The sequence below is a fragment of the Equus przewalskii genome, chromosome 11 (assembly GCF_037783145.1).
Source record: "Equus przewalskii isolate Varuska chromosome 11, EquPr2, whole genome shotgun sequence".
Lineage (NCBI taxonomy): Eukaryota > Metazoa > Chordata > Mammalia > Perissodactyla > Equidae > Equus > Equus przewalskii.
In genome coordinates this window covers 25,354,679-25,372,370 of record NC_091841.1, presented here as the reverse complement: position 1 = coordinate 25,372,370, position 17,692 = coordinate 25,354,679, and the positions used below count along the sequence as shown (strand labels likewise).

The 17,692-nt window shown below is 46.1% G+C and overlaps 2 protein-coding genes and 1 long non-coding RNA gene across 6 annotated transcripts in view; 1 reads left to right on the top strand and 2 right to left on the bottom strand.

The window, feature by feature from the left end:
• Window positions 1-4,453, bottom strand: part of RTN3 (reticulon 3) — a 62,676-nt gene extending 58,223 nt beyond the window's left edge. Inside the window, exon 1 of one of the 3 annotated variants that reach the window (XM_070564155.1) lies at window positions 2,523-4,453. In XM_070564155.1, coding sequence (XP_070420256.1) covers window positions 2,523-2,667 — 145 coding nt within the window. In that variant the 5' untranslated portion in view covers window positions 2,668-4,453. The remainder of the gene's footprint in view (window positions 1-2,522) is intronic. The other 2 variants (XM_070564154.1, XM_070564153.1) reach the window with 2 other exon arrangements.
• Window positions 4,454-8,948: 4,495 nt separating this feature from the next.
• ATL3 (atlastin GTPase 3) overlaps window positions 8,949-17,692 on the top strand; it is a 44,855-nt gene continuing 36,111 nt past the window's right edge. Inside the window, exon 1 of one of the 2 annotated variants that reach the window (XM_070564158.1) lies at window positions 8,949-9,448. Coding sequence is in view for 1 of the 2 variants with exons in the window: in XM_070564157.1 (XP_070420258.1) it covers window positions 9,743-9,788 (46 nt within the window). In the remaining variant the exon portion in view is untranslated. Of the gene's footprint in view, window positions 9,789-17,692 lie in introns of both variants that reach the window. The other variant, XM_070564157.1, reaches the window with a different exon arrangement.
• On the bottom strand, window positions 10,586-12,670 carry LOC139074374 (uncharacterized). Its single transcript, XR_011523935.1, has 2 exons — window positions 12,561-12,670; window positions 10,586-10,853 (listed from the first exon to the last, which is right to left on the bottom strand). It is a non-coding gene; the product is annotated as an uncharacterized lncRNA (long non-coding RNA).

Below are 17,692 nucleotides of genomic sequence, written 5' to 3'. Positions count from 1 at the left end.
TCAACCTCAAATTTCTGCCTTTGAAATCTCTGGTTTCCTTCAAAGGCCGAAATCTGGGAAGCCAATCCTGGCCCCTGACCTCCTTCTCTTCTCCAAACATATTACATTCCTGGCTGCACTAGTACCCGAGGCAGCGGACCATAGCTCATTCTCCACCTTTGGGTAGGAAGGAGTATTTCTAAAATTTGTTACCGAACAAGTCAGTCAGGACTGAATTGTTTCCTGCAGTACGCCAAACGACCACTTACTCTTCTTTAACTTTTTGAAAGTCTCTAAAACCAAGAGGAGATCGGTGAAAGAATATAAAGCTGAAGGCTGATATCAACACTTGCAGTTTTTTAAACAATCAAGGTAGATTTCTTTAAATTAATTTTATTTATTTATTTTTGAGGAAGATCAACCCTGACCTAACATCTGCTGCCAATCCTCCTCTTTTTGCTGAGGAAGACCGGCCCTGAGCTAACATCCATGCCCATCTTCTTCTACTTTATATGTGGGATGCCTACCACAGCGTGGCTTGCCAAGCGGTGCCATGTCCGTACCCGGGATCCGAACCAGCAAACCTCGGGCCACCAAAGCGGAACGTGTGCACTTAACCACTGCGCCACTGGGCCAGCCCCCAAGGTAGAATTTTTAGCATCCGTTTTAAATGAGTTAAATTTTGGAATAGTAAGTTTCATCTTATTTTCATGGTGCAGAAGCCTGAGACATTTCCTCTGAGAGATGGAGAAAACATTCCGCAAGGAGGAAGAGCTTCTGCAATGAAATGATGACCATACGTTGCATTCTCTTAAGCTAAACTTTTCAAGTAGTGACCTGACGAATGAGGATCTTGCACTGAGCCCACCAAAACTGTATTAACGCTTTTTAGACATTAACATACATACATCTGTAATGGATAAGAGCTTAGGATAGAGCATCTATCTAGCTTATTTTTCAGGTTAATAAAAAACTTAAAATCAAGAAAAATCAAAAAGTATGCACAGGAGAGCCAACAACTGACCAGTTCGCAATGACAAATGATTATAAAGTCAAAACACTGAGTTGCTAAGTTATAGGGAAGCTGCTGTTCATCTGGACCTTTGCCCAGAACACAAAAATTTGGAGGAGAAACGCTGGTGGTTCAAAGGGAACACGGGTTCTAAATTTGCTGCCTCATTCTTCTATCTGGCCAGCTAATCTTGACCTCGCAGGAGCTTCCTCTAACACTGTTTCTACTGAAATGGCCATAACCACACTGGAAAATCCAACAGCTCTTATGTGGAAAGGTACAGTTCGAAAAACACATAGGGAGTATATTTAAAGCTGAGATCAGAAATTGTATGTCCTCTAGAACGATCAACCCAAGCTTCTGGCAGAGGAGACAATAAAGCATTTTAAAACCTCTCAAAATCCTTTAAGGAAGATAACCAGAGGGCAAAATTATCTGTATTCTACTAGTTTTATGGCCCTTCTTTTGATAAAAAGCCTTTTTCCCCCCTTCTTCAAAGCCTGAGTTCCTTTAAGAACCACCACTTGCTCGTGGTGCATTTTTTTCCCCCTCAATAAGGCATCTGCACTGCAGATCTCCGCACGAGGGGAGCGTGCCAGCCAGCTCCCACCGGCAGGCAGCCGCGGATACAATGGAAACGAAAAGCGGTCGCAGCTTCCCTCCTAGGCTTTCAGAGATGGGAGGAGAAGGGGGTTCAACCAGCCCCTTTGTCTGAATTGTCTCCCCCTCCCCCCTTTCTGCGGTAAACACCCCCTTTTGTTATACTGCGATCAATAACAGATCACGGGAAACATGGAATCAAAATACGTTGATGGCTTGGCGTGACTCTATTTATTACCTTCTAGAATATAAGCAACTGATTGCATGTCCCCACCCCCACGCCGCGCCAGGGAAGAGCAGACTGTGTTGCAGAGGCAGCCACGGATCCATCTTGAACCAGCAGGAGCTCCCTCCCAAATCTCCCTCGAGCTATTCTCATCACGCCTCCTTCTACCCGGGAGCCTCAGAAAAATCGGGCAGTTAGGGAGTCTAGCCTCAACCAATTCAAGGCAGATAAAAACAGTATAGAAAACGCCTACAATGTTTCCATTAAACTTCCTCATCCTCCCCCAGGGCAGCCAGAAAAATATGTATATTTTTGGAAGCCTACCATGCAGGTCTGATTATGTCGACACCTGTCTGCAAACCTGCAGTGCAACCCTTCCACCAGCATCGGCTCAAAATCTAACTAACCGTTTCTCCCACGACCAATCCGCCCCAATCCTCTCAATCTCCCTAATCCTCCACTAAATCGCCCGGTTCAGCGCACGGCTCCCCCGTACTGCCGTGTTTCCCCACCTGCCGGGGCTCGGCGCGGATGCCCACCCTCCAGACTCTCTCCCCGCCCCCACCAGTTTTCCGCACACCCCGTTATTCCCTCACCGCCTGCACGACCTCACGCTCCCCCCGCCCGGAGCCCGGCTTCCAGCCGCCCGTGCTCGGGGCTGCAGCCTCCCCCGACCCCCCGAGGGCGGGGGCCCCGGCGCCTCACCCGCACAGGAGGAGCCGCAGCTCTTCGCCCCCAGGGCGGGGCAGGCTCCCTGGCTCCCGCCGCCGCCGCCGGCCGCGGAGGGCTCGGCCCCGGAGGACGACGAGGAGACGGACGGGGACTGGGTGGCCGCCGACGGCTCCGCCATGGCTGCGCGAGCAGGAGCGGGAGACGGGTGAAGAGAGACGCGGGGCGGGAGAGAGGGAGGGGAAAGAAGATAATCGGCCAGCAGGCTCTCCGAAGTCGCTTCACACCTCCTGCTCCGAGGACGGACTCCGACAGACTGACCGACTCAGCCGAGCGCAGCGAGAGGGCGGGAGAGCGAGCGCGCAGGCGCACAAAGGGCCCTCGGGCGGGCGGCGGGGGCGGGGGCGGCCGCGTCGAGGCGCCCAGAGACGCAGGGCGCAGGCGCAAGAACTGTCCCTCCGCGCTCCTGCAGGGGAGGCGGGGCAGAGCGGGCGTCACGCAGCGCCCGCGCCAGCGGCGGCGGTGGGCCGCGCCCCTCGGGGGACCAGACGCACGGGGCGTGGCCCAAGCACCAGGCCACGCCCACCACTGCGGCCGAAGCGGGAGCGGGGCCTGCGGGTTAACGTTTCCTCACGACTCCTGTGAATGTTTTAGGGTCGGCAGATGATGTGTTTTAACGATAGAAGTTTCTTTTTGCTTCCATTAGCTGGAGACTATCTCTCTCATAAATTCCAGAGCCGATGTCTTTTTTCTGATGCGTTTCCGCCTGTGACTCGTGCAGAGAGAAAACCCCCATGTGGAGGAGACCCCCCACTGCAAGGTGCTGCATGAATTTTTCTGGATGTGTCGTAGTATCTCATCACCATGAGGCAGAGACGGCACGGTCTCCCGTTTGGTAGGTGGAGAAAGATACTGTACAGAATGAAAAGCTATTATTCATTCCAGTCACATTGCAATGCAGCTGCAGAACCTGCTTCATATTCTTATCGCGTTCCTATTCCCAAAGAGGGGTCCACCCTGGGTCTTAAGGTTGTCTTTTCCTTTGAATAGACTATCAGGGAAAGAAGACATATCTTGAAGGAAAAAAAGCCGAGCTAATGAGAAAAGCCAGGAGATAACATCCTGCTGTGGTTATAGGGGATGGTAAAATGAGGTATTAAAAATTGAGAATATGACATAAGATACACATAATTGAATTTCATTCGTAGCCTAAAAGGGGTCCTTAGCATAAAATGTATTTGAAAACTATTAATTTGCCTATCCTGAATTTTGTTCATTTTTTGGCTTCTCTTTGGTTGGCTTGAGAAATTCAAAGCCTTCTCTTTACATCAGTCAAAATATTTGAAATGTGCATAATTCTTATAAAAGGGAACATAGCCTGGAAATAATAAAAATGAAGGCCGTAGGTTTTGTTATTGCTAAAGAAGCAATTGATGACCCAAAGGACAATTGCAGAATCAGCAGATCCTGTAAGATGCAGCCTCATGAAGGAGAAGTTAGCCAGCCAGGTGGCCAGAGAGGAAAAGAGATCTGGCCACTGGAAATCTTCTAGAACAGGCAGTGGGCTACATTTGCCTTTGACAGTTTTTAAGGTCAGGTAAAGCCCAGACAGGAAAAAAACTCTTGGCCATTGCAATGCTCTGAAAAAATGCACAGCAGAATATTTCCCAAAATAACTTGGTGGCAAATATCTTATTCTGGCACTTACAAAATCAGGTGATAATGCCGCAGTCTGTCCTTTAGATGGCAAAGGGAAATACAAGCCAATCTGATAACCAAGCCAGTTATCTACTCATTCTGATAAATGCATAAATTTTAAAAATTTACATTATTAGGTGCTGGATAAGGAAATGAAGGATGCGAGTCTCTAACCCTGACAGCAACTGCTGAATCTAGAGACCCTGGCTGGAAAGGAAGCCCATTTCCATGATATGTAGAAGCAGAGAAAAGAAGCTAAAAATCAAGACATGGCGATGTGGTCTTGGTGGTCTTTTCTGACCCTTCAGATTTTTTACATAAGAGGTCTTTGTGCTTGGCCTAATTTCTGAAGCTGCCTTTCTTTCCTGCTCTCTCTTGCTGTATGAGCAAACTTCCCTGAGACTGACTCTTGCCTGGGATGTTCTTTGTGTATGCGATTTGTTCCACAAATATTTACTGATCACCTGCTGTGTGTTTGACACTATCCTGGAAAATCTGGAGAGATCCAAAACATATGTTTGTCCTGTTTTCAATGAGCCTACAAGCTAGTTGGGGCTTAGAATATACTCACATAAAGTTTAAAAATTGCAAATCAAATAGCAACCAAAAACAACCCCAAACAAGACAAAACAATAATGCTTTGATTAGATGGCAAGTGAATTGGATGAATTTAGGAGGGAAGGGAATCACTCTGGAGTTATAGAGGCTTGGGGAGGTTTTGTGAAGAAGCTCAAAGTCAGATAGGAGTTTGGAGGGGTAAGGAGGTCATAAAGGCAGGGGGAATGACGTGCAGCAAATGCAAGGCTGCTTTTGTGCAAGTATACAATAAGACCTCTTTCTGGGCAAACTAGTCACGAAAAAACACTCCTTGCTCCCAGCCTGGCCCATGATACACTTTACTGCCAGCTTGGCTAGCAGAATGTGGCCTAGATTTGATCCCCTCTTGCTCCTCCCCTCCCCAGGCTGCCTTAGCACAACACGTAGATTGCATAGCCCTCTGTGGTGGCTGGAGGCTCAGAAGTGTGGCCGTGTGTAAGGTGTTTTGGATGTGGTTAGCCCAGGTTGGCTAGAGCCAAGGGCGTGAAGTGGGACAAGGGGGAGGTAAATGGGGAAGATAGTTTGAGGCCAGAGTGTAGAGAAGCAGTAATATAGCATAAAGCACCAAGGCTTTATCTTAAGGCTAATGGGGATTCAGTAAAAGTTTTCAGGCAAGGAAGGGCTCTGATGGGATTTTTTAAAGATTTTATTTTTTCCTTTTTCTCCCCAAAGCCCCCCGGTACATAGGTGTGTATTCTTCGTTGTGGGTTCTTCTAGTTGTGGCATGTGGGACGCTGCCTCAGCGTGGTCTGATGAGCAGTGCCATGTCCGCGCCCAGGATTCGAACGAACGAAACACTGGGCCGCCTGCAGCGGAGCGCGCGAACTTAACCGCTCGGCCACGGGGCCAGCCCCTCTGATGGGATTTTTTAAATGTTCAGTGGAGCACAGCTGTTTCTCGGGAGTTCTGCTGAGCAATTTTTACTGCTGAGGCACTGAGCTAGGCCTCTTCTTCCTTGTCCTTGTCCTTATAGGACTGGTATTTACACGGCTAATTTCCCACCTCAGCTTCTAGGCCATCCCATTACCCCATTTTTTTCTTGACTTTTAGAAAAAATTTATATATTTTAATTAAAAAAATTTTTTGGGGGGCTGGCCCCGTGGCCCAGTGGTTAAGTTTGTGCACTCTGCTGCAGGCAGCCCAGTGTTTCGTTGGTTCGAATCCTGGGCGCGGACATGGCACTGCTCATCAAACCATGCTGAGGCAGCGTCCCGCATGCCACAACTAGAAGGACCCACAACGAAGAATATACAACTATGTACCGGGGGGCTTTGGGGATAAAAAGGAAAAAAAAAAATTGGGGGGGATATATTCACATCATGTATACATGTTCATAAACGTATATATTCAAAAGTCTATAGACTATAAAGGTTTCTTCTATCACTAACCCCTCTCCACCCACTGGTCTCCCCCTCTACACACACATGGGTAACTACTGTTAGGAGCTTTTTGTGGCAAGTGCGAAGTTGAATATAGCAAATCTATGTCCTCATCCACCTTTTTAACACAAATGATAACATGCTGTACACGCTGTTAGGTATGTTGCTTCCTTTCCTTAATGGGAAATTCTAGCGATCTTTTTTTCTTTCAAGATTTTATTTTTTTCCTTTTTCTCCCCAAAGCCCCCTGGTTCATAGTTGTATATTCTTCGTTGTGGGTCCTTCTAGTTGTGGCATGTGGGACACTGCCTCAGCGTGGCTCGATGAGCAGTGCCATGTCCGCGCCCAGGATTCGAACCAACGAAACACTGGGCCGCCTGCAGCAGAGTGCACGAACTTAACCACTGGGCCACGGGGCCAGCCCCTCTAGCAATCTTTTCTAGTATCTTTTTGAAGCGTTAGACAGCTGTGCTGTTGGCCAAAATAACAATAACGAAGCAGCTTACAGGTCTTGAGCTTTTACTGTGTTAGCATGTTGAGGGCCTGATATTCAACGTCATAACACACTATGAGTCGGGGTTGACTATTTCCTTTGGATAAATGAGGACACCAAGTCATTAACTCATTTTATATATGAGCAAAGTAAGGTCCAGATATTTCAATGATGCCTAGGGATGCCAGGAGTCGTCTGTCCCTTCTGAGGGCCCAGACTATGGCTTAAACATGGATCCTACAAGTAGGTGGTAGGAGAGATGGCCGAACTGTGTCCCGGCACAGTCACAGTGGGGGATAATTATGTATTTGGCTGTTTACTCCACAAGACTGTGAGTCTTTGGAGGACAAGAATGTGTCTTACACATCACTGCAGCATTACTGCCTAGCACTGTGCCGGACACGTAACAAATGCCCTATTTTTGGAAAGCTTTGGAACCTGAGTCACCGTGGATGTCACTGCAGAAAACCACTGGGCTATTTTTGCACTTCATAAAATACTTGAGTATCTTTAATATTTATGACTTTGTTTTGCTTTTTCAGAATGAATATGATGATGACCGTTTTTTGAGCACTAACCATGCATCAGTCATAATTGTCACTTACATCTCATTTAACCTACAACAACTCTGTGACTTGAGTATTTGAATCATTTGGCAGATGATGATGAAACGAGTTCAAAGAGGTTAAGTAACTTACCCAAGGTTGCACAGCTAGTGAGCATCAGAGCCAGAATTCAAAGCCAGGTCTGCCTGACCCCAAAGCCAGTGGCCTTCACCATTCAACCATGTCTATATGTCACCTACTTCTGGAAATCACAAGGAAAGCTCAGCCTCTGGTTGTGCCAAGACTCAATTCAGAGTGACGTGCCTGAAGGCAGGCTGTAATCAGCATCATCAATATTTAGCATTTTGAATGTCCACTGTTTTGATGACCCTGGATATTTGAGAAGGAAATAACAACAAAACATGTTTCTTGTTCACAGGGTTTGCTTTCTAAGCTGCGGCTAATCCTAAAGTCTACCTATAATTTGTACTGTGCTGTTCCAAATGCCAAAATCTTCTACAAGGTGTGGGGACAGCTGATGTGCTAACATTGACCTTGATGTTGTATTGAGACAGATGTAACGTCAATATTTGCTGGTCACTTCCTGACAGGATGGATTTCAGTGGATCTCTATTGGGAGCCTTTAAAATAGAACAAGGTATTTTGTTTAAAAGCAAAAATTAGGTACTTAATATTAAAGGAACAAGAAAGTGAGTGAGTGGTGTTAGGTGTATCATATGCTTGCTTTATTCATCCATTCAATAAATATTAATAAATATAGCAGTAAAGAGAAACAGACAAAAATTCCTGTCCATTTGGAACTTACATTCTAGTGGGAAAAGACAGACAAAAAAACCTCATAAAACGTAAGTCAGACGGTAAGAAGTCTTTTGGAGATGGATGGTGAAGAGCAATAGAGAAGGCTGCGACGTGTGTGCAATTTTAAATTCTTACACTGTGTTGTAATTGTGACAAGTCATGGCCTTTGGCCCCTTTCTCTTTCTGAGCATGCCACATAATGCCCTGGATTTGTGTCGCATCCTGTAGGTCCTGCCTTCTCCACACCCAGTGTGAAACCCTAGGAACCATTTGCTCTGATGTTCATGTCTAGTTTCTTGCACCCCCGAGTTGGTCTAATCGAGACTCAAATCTCAAGTCAAGGGTATTCAAATAGCCTTGAAAGTTTGGGGAGAATCAGAAGGGGCAGGGGAAGAGAAATCAAAACAGGACCTCTTTAGGTAAGATTAGGTAGAATTACCTTTACTCTTCACCTCTGGCCTAATCACTCAGTAAGTTAAAAACAGCTCAAGAGCTCGGCAGGGCTGGAGGCAGCTGGAAGGAGGTTCTGGGTAGGTTGTAATAGTTAAGGCAGAGGCAGAAAAAAGAAAGTGAAATAATTTGTTGAATGAATGAGGCAATGATGATGCCAGGAGGTGGTGGTGGTGGTGGGAAGAATGTGTTAGCCTCCCATAAGCTCCACAGCTACTTACCCTACCCCCGAGACGACTGCCCCACCTCAACAAGTCCAAAATAACAATATTCTTCAATTGTGGCAACTGACATTTTCTCCATCACATGTGAAGTGTGAATAAAAGCATTTTCAGAGAACCTTGTTTTGTATTCATCTACCGCCTTCCGAACGAGGTGTGGAAACCCGAGGTTTACAAAAGACTGCCATGGCTGAGGCGGACAAACCGGTGGAAGAGGTTTCACGGGACGTTCTCAGGTTGGGTATCAGAGGGGTGTTGGCGCACCCTCAGCTTGGCCAGGGACGGGACTGCGAGGGGCAGCTGCCGATGGCGGTAATAGTCACGGCCTCCCCTCCTTGTGAAGTCAAAATCGTTAAAAACCAGTGACGTTCTTCAGGGTTGAGGCCTCCCTTCGGTGCTTAAGGCAGAGCTCCCCCCACCGATGGCCCCGGCCAGCGTTAAACATCGAAACTGTCTCAAACGCGGCCAGTAAGAGCTGGAAGCCGGTTACCCCAAAGCCTCGGCCGCGGCCCCACCCGGTCTCAAGACGAGGCTCCGGGCCGGGCTAGCTAGCCGTCCCGGGTCCTGGCCGGCCCAGCCCTCACGCACGGCCTGCTGGGAGTTGTAGTTCGGTAGTCGAGGAGCCGAGCCCAGCCCCATCCCTCTCTTCCGCTTCCTCCTCGCCCCGGGTGAGCGCGCAGAGCGGGGACCGCGGGCGGGAACCCAGAGAGCGTGGGACTACAATTCCCAACGGACCGTCGCGCCCATTGCGCAGCTCCAGGTAGCCGGCGGTGCGCTTCGCGCTCCCGCGCACGCGCACTCGTGTTGGGCGGTGGCGGGATTCGGCAGCGTGCGCTTTCCCGCTCCGGCCCGCCCCGCGCTCGCCTTGGGCCGCCGGTCGCGCCTCGGGGACCCGCCCTGTGCTGGCTGCTTTGCGGTTCCGCGGGCCCCTCCTTTTCCCCAGTTTCTTCTAGAGCCCAGGCCCCGCCCGTTTCCCTCCTCAGGGCCTGGTCCGTTCCCGCCCCATCCCGGCCCTCGCTGCGCCCCTGCTGCTTCTGCTGAAGGCGGAGGCTCCATGTTGTCCCCTCAGCGAGTGGTAGCGGCTGCCTCGGGAGGAGCAGGTGAGGCGCCCAATTTTCCCCGGGCCCGCTCCGTGGCCACTCGCCGCCCTCCCTGCTGTCGCTCCGAGGAGCCCGCCTGCTCGCGCCGGGGGTAGGGTCAGGGTCCGGGACTGGGGCCGCGTCCCTCGCCGGGGTCCCTCGGCCCGCGAATTCGGCCGGTCGGGCGCGGGCGGCGCCTTCGGGGGTCGGGCCCTGCGCCCGGGGGAGGCCGCTCGTGCTCGCGCTGCCGCCTGGCACCCCCGGGGCGGTCCCGGGGCCAGTGGCCGGGGGGCGGCGTCCAGAGGCTTCGACCCCGCCCTGGGCAGCGCCGGGCGCCCCGGGGCTACTGCCCCCTCCCGGCCCGGGGCCTGCGGCCGGGGTCTCTGACCGTGTTCGCGGGCGAGGGGGCGGGAAGGTGGCCGCTTTATTGTTCGGCCGCTTGGAAAGCCCTGGAGGGCTGCACGGTGTCTCGAGTTGGAAGCTTCGTTCTTAGCCTCACGACCTTGAGGCGGTGACAACAAGTGTTCGGAGAGTTTATTTCCAGCCCACACTTATCTCCTTCAAGGAGATGCAAGAATGTGGCCTGAACTGGTTTTATAGGCAGTTCTTTGAGTACGTTTGGTACAGTCCGTGGTTCTTTGGCTTTCCTGAAGACAAAAAATAGGGAAAGTATGAATTAAGCACCAATCGTCGCCATACAGTCTGGGAGACGACTTCATCTGTCCTTTTACCTTCTCTCGTTTGATGGGTGTGCTGTGGAAGTGGGCAGAAGTTCACTTGCGAAATCTAAAGGCAAAAAAAAAAAAAGGGGGGAAACGTTGTTTGAAGAATCTTTTAATAAAAAAATCCAGCCCTGAAATTTGAATACGAAGTTGGGTGGAATGTTTTGTGAAAGGAAGGAGAGAACTAACGGCCCCGGACCGTGATTGCACATTTTGGCTTGCTTTGGGAGACGCGAGACCCACGTAGCTTTAATCCTTGTCGAGTATTCAGCATTGCAGCGTGCTGAAGTTCAAATGAGGGCTTTTTTTCACTCCCCGCAGAAACTAGCTTCTGGTCTAGAAATCCGTGTTGCTGCTCGGACACCTGTAAAGGAAACGCTTGGCTGAATCCACATAATGTAGCGTTACATTAGTGCAGCTTGTTGTACCAGCTGCGGTTTACTGTCTCGTTGGGGTAATCATGAAATTAACAATAGAGGATAAATACCTTGTGTGTTAGCATAATTTTCTTAGTTTTCGCTAAAGAGGACTTGCTTAGAATAGGCTTTTTATAAAAATTAGTTTTCTAGGCTGTCCCAGATGCTTTTTTCCTCTTTATAATTTCTAAATCATAGAATAAGGAATGTGCTCACTAATTATGTAAAATGAGATGATAGAGAATTTTAAGAGGCAAGAAATATAAAGATCTCTCTGTCTCCCCAGGTCCCCAGTGGTAGTAGTTATTAAGTTTGGTCACCTATTCCTTTAAGTTTTCTAGCTGGTACCTTAGGGAACCCTAGGTCTGGTGAACCCGTCTGAGAACTGGTTTAGAATTTGCCTATGATGACTAGGCATGCCTGTGAAAGTTTCTATCGCCTTGTGTTTCATATTGAGAAATCGTTCAGGTAACACGACTACTTTTTAAAGTTAATCTGAATTTTAAAACGTCTTCCTGAGTTATCTGTGAGGTTTAGGAGGACATTTTCTAAAAAACATCAAGGGGGGAAAAGGTGAGGGGAAAGCTTTTATTTAAAAGAATATTTTAGTTGCTGTAGAGCTGTGCTTCTCAGCCCTGCAGCATATTAGAATAACCTGGAGTTTTTAAAACCTGCCAATGCCTGGGATCCACTCACACATTGTGATTTAATTCATTGGGGGACCAGGCAACAGTTAAAAAAAAAAAAAGCCCAAGTAATTCTAATTTGCATATTAATATGTAATCAAATTTCCCAATAGGTGGTTGCTTACATTTGAGTTGATTTGTTACTTTATGGGAAGTGTAGTTTGTAATATCAATATTGATATTGAAAAGTTGCTCTTCTGTTTAAATTTCTGAAAAGATGCTTTTTACTGGTATGCATTTCGATTGTCAGAACATGTTAGATATATTTCACAGCTAAAGTATATTACAAATTAGGAAATAGGCTTTGCTGATATAGAAGATGAATAAGCAAACAGGAGTAGATTAACTCTTTTTATGCCTTGAAATGATAAGGAATTCAAGTCAAATAAACGTTGCCAATTAAGAAAGCCTTATTCAACTAGAACACAGATGATTAAATCAGGTAACCAGATTGATTTTGGTGGTGGTCTCATTTTTAGGGAAGAATCAAATAAGATGCATATTGAACTCATTCAATTAAAAAGATTTTGTTTCCCTGTAGTATAGCCTGGCATTATTTTTAGATTCAGCCTGGTCTCTGCATTTCTGAATCTTCAATACTGTTTAGGCATAATCTTCATAAAGCCTTGAAGCACAACAATCCTTTTTTTCAAATCCTTTTCAATCCTTAATTGACAAAAAGTGGTTTTGTTTAGCATTCTGGACTAAAGTACAAAGATTTTCTACAGATGGATTGAGAAAAAGCTTCCTCTTAAACCCTTTAGTTAATTAGAATGTAAATTTCCCCCAATATTCTGTTTAATTGGGTTTAACTAGTATTTTCCCTGAAATAATCTTAAAAATATATGTGTATCTCCCAGCACACTTACTACGTTAAGAAAATGTAGAGTATATAAAAGCACTCCCCCATCACCAAAAAGGAACCACACCCAGCAGTTCTGGAGTTGGCCGAGGCCTTAGAGCACTTACCCTCGCATATGATGTGTTTTCTCTGGCCTTGTCTGTGAATTAGCAACTTTAGCCTGCCAGCGAGAACAAGGCATGAAAATGTTATGCTTCTGCTTTCGGGTGTGTTGCTCTTGCCCTTTAGAGAACGTGGTATTTCCAGAGGAGACTGGAAAACTCAGGTCATAACTTTACCCTGAGTCATGCACTCTTCTCAGTGAAATGTTCCTATAACTGTAGTTAATTTGCTGTTCAGTATTCTCTGGACAGTAAGGATGAGCACTGAGCCTGGCTCTACCCCAGTGGTTCTTAACTCAGGGCGATTTTACTCTGGTGGGACATTTAGCGATGTCTGGAGACATTTTTGGCTCTCACAACTAGGGGGGAACGCTACTGGTATCTGGTGGGCAGAGGCCAGAGATGCTGCTAAATATCCTACAGTGAATAGGATAGCTCCCAAACAAAGTGTTACCAGCCCAAAATATCAGTAGCACCGAGGTTAAGAAATCTTGGTCTACACTGTCGAATTGATCAACTAAATTCTGTATGAATTTTCTGCAATAGCAATTGTAACTGCTTCCAATTGACTGGTTTCATTGAATTTATCACTGTTCAGGTGGTCTCAAATATTTGAGGGGCATTAAAACTTTTTTCCCCATAATGCTTTCCTGACAGAACTTATTTCTTAGAATTTATGTTTTCCATAGGACTGAAAAAGCCAATCATGATTCAGTAGTCTCATCTACTTTTATTTAACCTGTGCAGCTACTTTTTTTCTAAGTCCTTTAAAAATTCAGTTAGATAGTTCTAGAAAAAGTGCTGTCATTTGCACAGATCTCTACAAATTGTTCCTTATAATTAATTTTACCTGTTAGTCTTTCAGCTTCGTTCTACTTGTTGTTTTTGTCATTTTAGTGCAGCGCTAGTCTTTTGAATGCAGTTATTTCAGAGATTATTTGAACAGGCATATTTAAACCTGTTGGTTAGTCTGCATTAAGGTGTGTTGTGCCAAAAGTAAAGGATAAATCAGTACTTTAAAGGTAATTAGCAAAAAGGTAGTAGCTTCCACATAAACTATTGGAGTACTTTTTAGTTATCCAAATATTTTTCAACCTACTTAAAATGATGAGTGATACAGTATTACCATGAGCTATTTATGGCAATAATCAGAATTATACAATATTTCTACCACTCACCTTCTTTTTTTAAACATAGGTTTTAAGTTCACTTACATGTATATGGATGACGGATGTGACATGGTCAGGCTGTGTCTTTGTATGCGTACAAAATTGTCCCATCTCACAGTTACTCATATAAGTGAATGTAATATAGCATTGACTCTTCATATAAATGAACGTTAACTGTTCCTATAAGTGAGCATTACTGTTGTTGTCTCAGAGTGCATATCTAGACCTTGGAAAATAATTACTTTGCTAAAGGGAAAAGGCATATAAGGTTGCTACTTCAAGGTTTTTCTAGTACCATCCCTGGAGGTTAGATCGCCAGAGTTTAAGATCCTGAGAAGTGGGAGTAATTTCACTGCAATTAGGGGAACTTCCCTGAAAAAAAAACCCCAAAACAAAACCCCAAACCCCAAAATCTTTTGTGTGGATCCTTACTGAGCAAGTTGCTTTAATGTTTTTATCATCATAAATTTTGTTCTTTAGCCAGGCCTGTACCACTTAAATTAAGCCAAGGGATGAATAGGTTACCTAGCAAGTTTAGCAATTTAGAGATCCAGGAAATTTTTCATTGTTCAAGAGTCATTGAATTTTAGAAGCAGAAAATAGCTTCACCTAACTGCCTGAGTTTGTAGAGGAAACTGAGACACAGAGAAGTAAAATGATTTACTCCTGCTGTTACAGTCATTGCAAAACTGGGCCCAGAACTTGGTCTTTCTGGGTTGTTAGGGAGGGCCTTTCTCCTACCCACACTGCCTCACTAGAATAACAGCCTTTGCCAAAACGGGAGCTTAAATCATGGGAGAAGAAAGTGATAGGGTTGGGTGGCATATTGCGTACAGTAAGAGAGTCAGGGAAGATGTGGAGGCCGAGAGGTGGTGATTTGAGAGAAGTGGAGGAATGGAGAGGGTTCATTTTGATGATACTAAATAGAGACTTCAACTCTTAGTACTGGAAGAGTAGCTAGAGGTTAGATCTTGACTCATTTCGCTGTTGAGACTGAAGTCTAGACATGCCGAGGGTAGTGGTGGAACTGGAACCGGAACCCGTCTCCCGACTCTTGCGCCCTTGTGCTTCTCCATGTCCCTCCTGAGAGTGACGTGGTGGTGCAGTGTCCAGGCAAGTCTGTCTCGTAGGCAGTTGTACATTTGGACCTGAAATGCAGCTTAGAAATCAATGAAGTTGCATCACCAAAATAGAAGGTATAGTGAAATTATAAGAATAAAGAGCTCTGAGGGCGTGCATGAGACCTGCAGAAGACTGAAGCGAGCACAGGAGGCTGACGAGAAGAAAAAGAACTAGTGAAAGGAGGCGATACACGGCTTGGAAGAGAACTGGGAATGTGCACTGTCACTGAGTCCAAAGGTTTCAAGTTTTAGAAGTGAGTGGCAGTTGTATTTTGTCACAGAGAGATAGGGTTGAATGACAATCAGAAAAGGGCCATTGGATTTGGTAAGCGAGGTCATTGATAGACTAGAGAATAGTTTCAACAGGTTGGGAGGAAAGTCAGATTGCAAGGTGCTAAGGGAATGGGCAGATAAGTGATGAAGAAATACTCTTCAAGGAGTTTGACAGTGAAGGAAAGGAGACTGGGAGGGGGAAAGGGAGAAAGTGATTTTTACTGAGGTGCTTTACACGTACTGTTGGGTTAAGTGTACACAATGCTAGGAAACTATTCTTCCTTTGTTAGATACTGGGGCTGAATGTGACAGTTTCCCTACTTCCCAGGGGCTCCCCATGGGGTGATAAATCGTAATTACAATATGAGAGCATTATAATGAGTGGAATAATAGTATATGGAAGGTTTTAGTGGAAATAGGAAAGTAGGTCCACTTTATTGAGTCTCTGATAATGTCAGACACTGTGCTTCGGGGTGGGTATTAGTTTTATAAATACAGGGAGCAACAAGAAATATGTTAGAAATATGTCCATAGTCACGTTGTGACTAAGTGGTGGAGTTTATTCGTTTATTCCACAAATAATTACTGAATGTCTATTCTGTGTGGTCACTGTGCTGGGATCTTGGGGGATATAGCATTGAACAAAAGAGACAAAAATCCCTGCCCTCATGGAGCTTACATTCTAGGGGGGAGAGGGGAAGGACTGAAGCTCTGCCCTGTCTTGGTTCTAGAGCCCGTTTTCTTTTTAGTATACCACGTAAATGATAGGCTCTGAGGGTAGGGTGGGGATCAGGCCAAGGGAGTGTTGAAGGATGAGCATGCGTTTGCCTGGAGTCTGGGAGGAAGAAGCGTTTCAGGCAGTGGGAACAAATGATTGAATAGGGTGTACTTTTGAAATTTTGGCATCAAGACAAGGCTGGACCTGAATCCTAACTTTCTTCCAGTAGAAAGACCACTGAGAATAAATTTGCCTGGGAGGATGAGGAGAATAAGGAATTAGAGGAACTAAGGCAGTGGGGAGAATGGTGAAAGGCTTTGACTTATAGGATGGAGATTTTAGCTCTGAGCTGTCAGTCCGTAAAACGTTTTTGTATGTGTGTGAGGAAGATGGGCCCTGAGCTAACATCCATGTCAGTCTTCCTCTACTTTGTGTATGGGACACCACCACAGCATGGCTGTGAACCCTGGGCTGCCAAAGCGGAGCGTACGAACTTGAACCATTTTGCCATCGGGCCGGCCCCCATAAAATGTTTTTGATAGCCTTTTATGACGTTGCTGTCATGATATGTTTATGAACTGTAATGAAGGAGTTTAGCCCTGAGGGAGGAGGTGACATCATTAAAGCAACACTTGCAGATGGTGACTTGGATGATCAACCTAACAGGCAAGAAAGGCCGGAAGGTGGCATGGCCTAATGGAGAGGGCCCTATAAGGTTTTGATTAAGGGTCTAAGGGATTAGGGGGTCTGAGATGTGAGGATAAATCAGCAAAGGACTTTTACGTGACATTTATTTAGAAAGGAGTGAGTGGAAATAAAACTTTTTATTTGGAAGATCAGTAATATAGTCCTGTTGTATTAGGAAGTGAGAAACAAAGGTATTGTGATGAGAAGTAAACAGCTCTATTTGTTTAAATTGAATTATTGGTGATATGTACAGTTCAAAATGATTTTTCTCTTAAGTGGACCCAAACCAAAGGAATAAGATCATTTTTAATCTGGTGTGCCCAGTGTACTGTTGTGAAGAGAAATACAGGATCACCCCAGCTCCCTCAACTAAACGTAGCCTGGTCCTCTTCCTATTCACTGTGCTGTAGGCAGAAAGAGAGGAGAGATGAGCGAAGGCTTTATCACCGTTTTCTTTTTTTTTAACTGTCCTTCTCAGTGGTCTTCAGCTTCTCTTAAAGTGCAGTTCATTGTGCACAGCTGCATACGTTTTTGTCATTGGATTGTTCCATCTTGTCTATAGCTCGTGTGACCTTACCTTCCATGCCTGTTGCTCTGACGATACCACCTGCATCCTTAGGCTCTTGGGCTTCAGCCATAGTACAGTACATATCATTCGTTCTTTTTTTTCTTTTAAAGATTTTATTTTTCCTTTTTCTCCCCAAAGCCCACCCAGTATGTAGTTGTGTATTTTTAGCTGTGGGTCCTTCTAGTTGTGGCACGTGGGACGCCGCCTCAGCATGGCTTGAAGAGCAGTGCCGTGTCCCCGCCCAGGATCTGAACTGGCAAAACCCTGGGCCGCCGGAGCAGAGCGCACGAACTTAACCACTCGGCCACGGGGCCGGCCCCTCATTCATTCTTTTTGCAGTGGTTTGTTGTGTGCCTTCTGTGTGTCAGTACATTCACACTGCTCAGTAAACTTTAATAGTGAAATAGATGAAATTGAAAGAGCCAGTATGATGAATTTAATTGTCAAGTCCTGGGGGGCTGTTGTATGGCTTACTAGGTTTGGCTGTATCTGACAGAGCCTCCAAGTAAGTGATTTAAACAGGGTAGACATTTTTTGTTCTTTCATGTAAAAGTGAGCCAGCATGGTGGTTCTGCTACACGAATGCCTAGGCCCGACCTCTC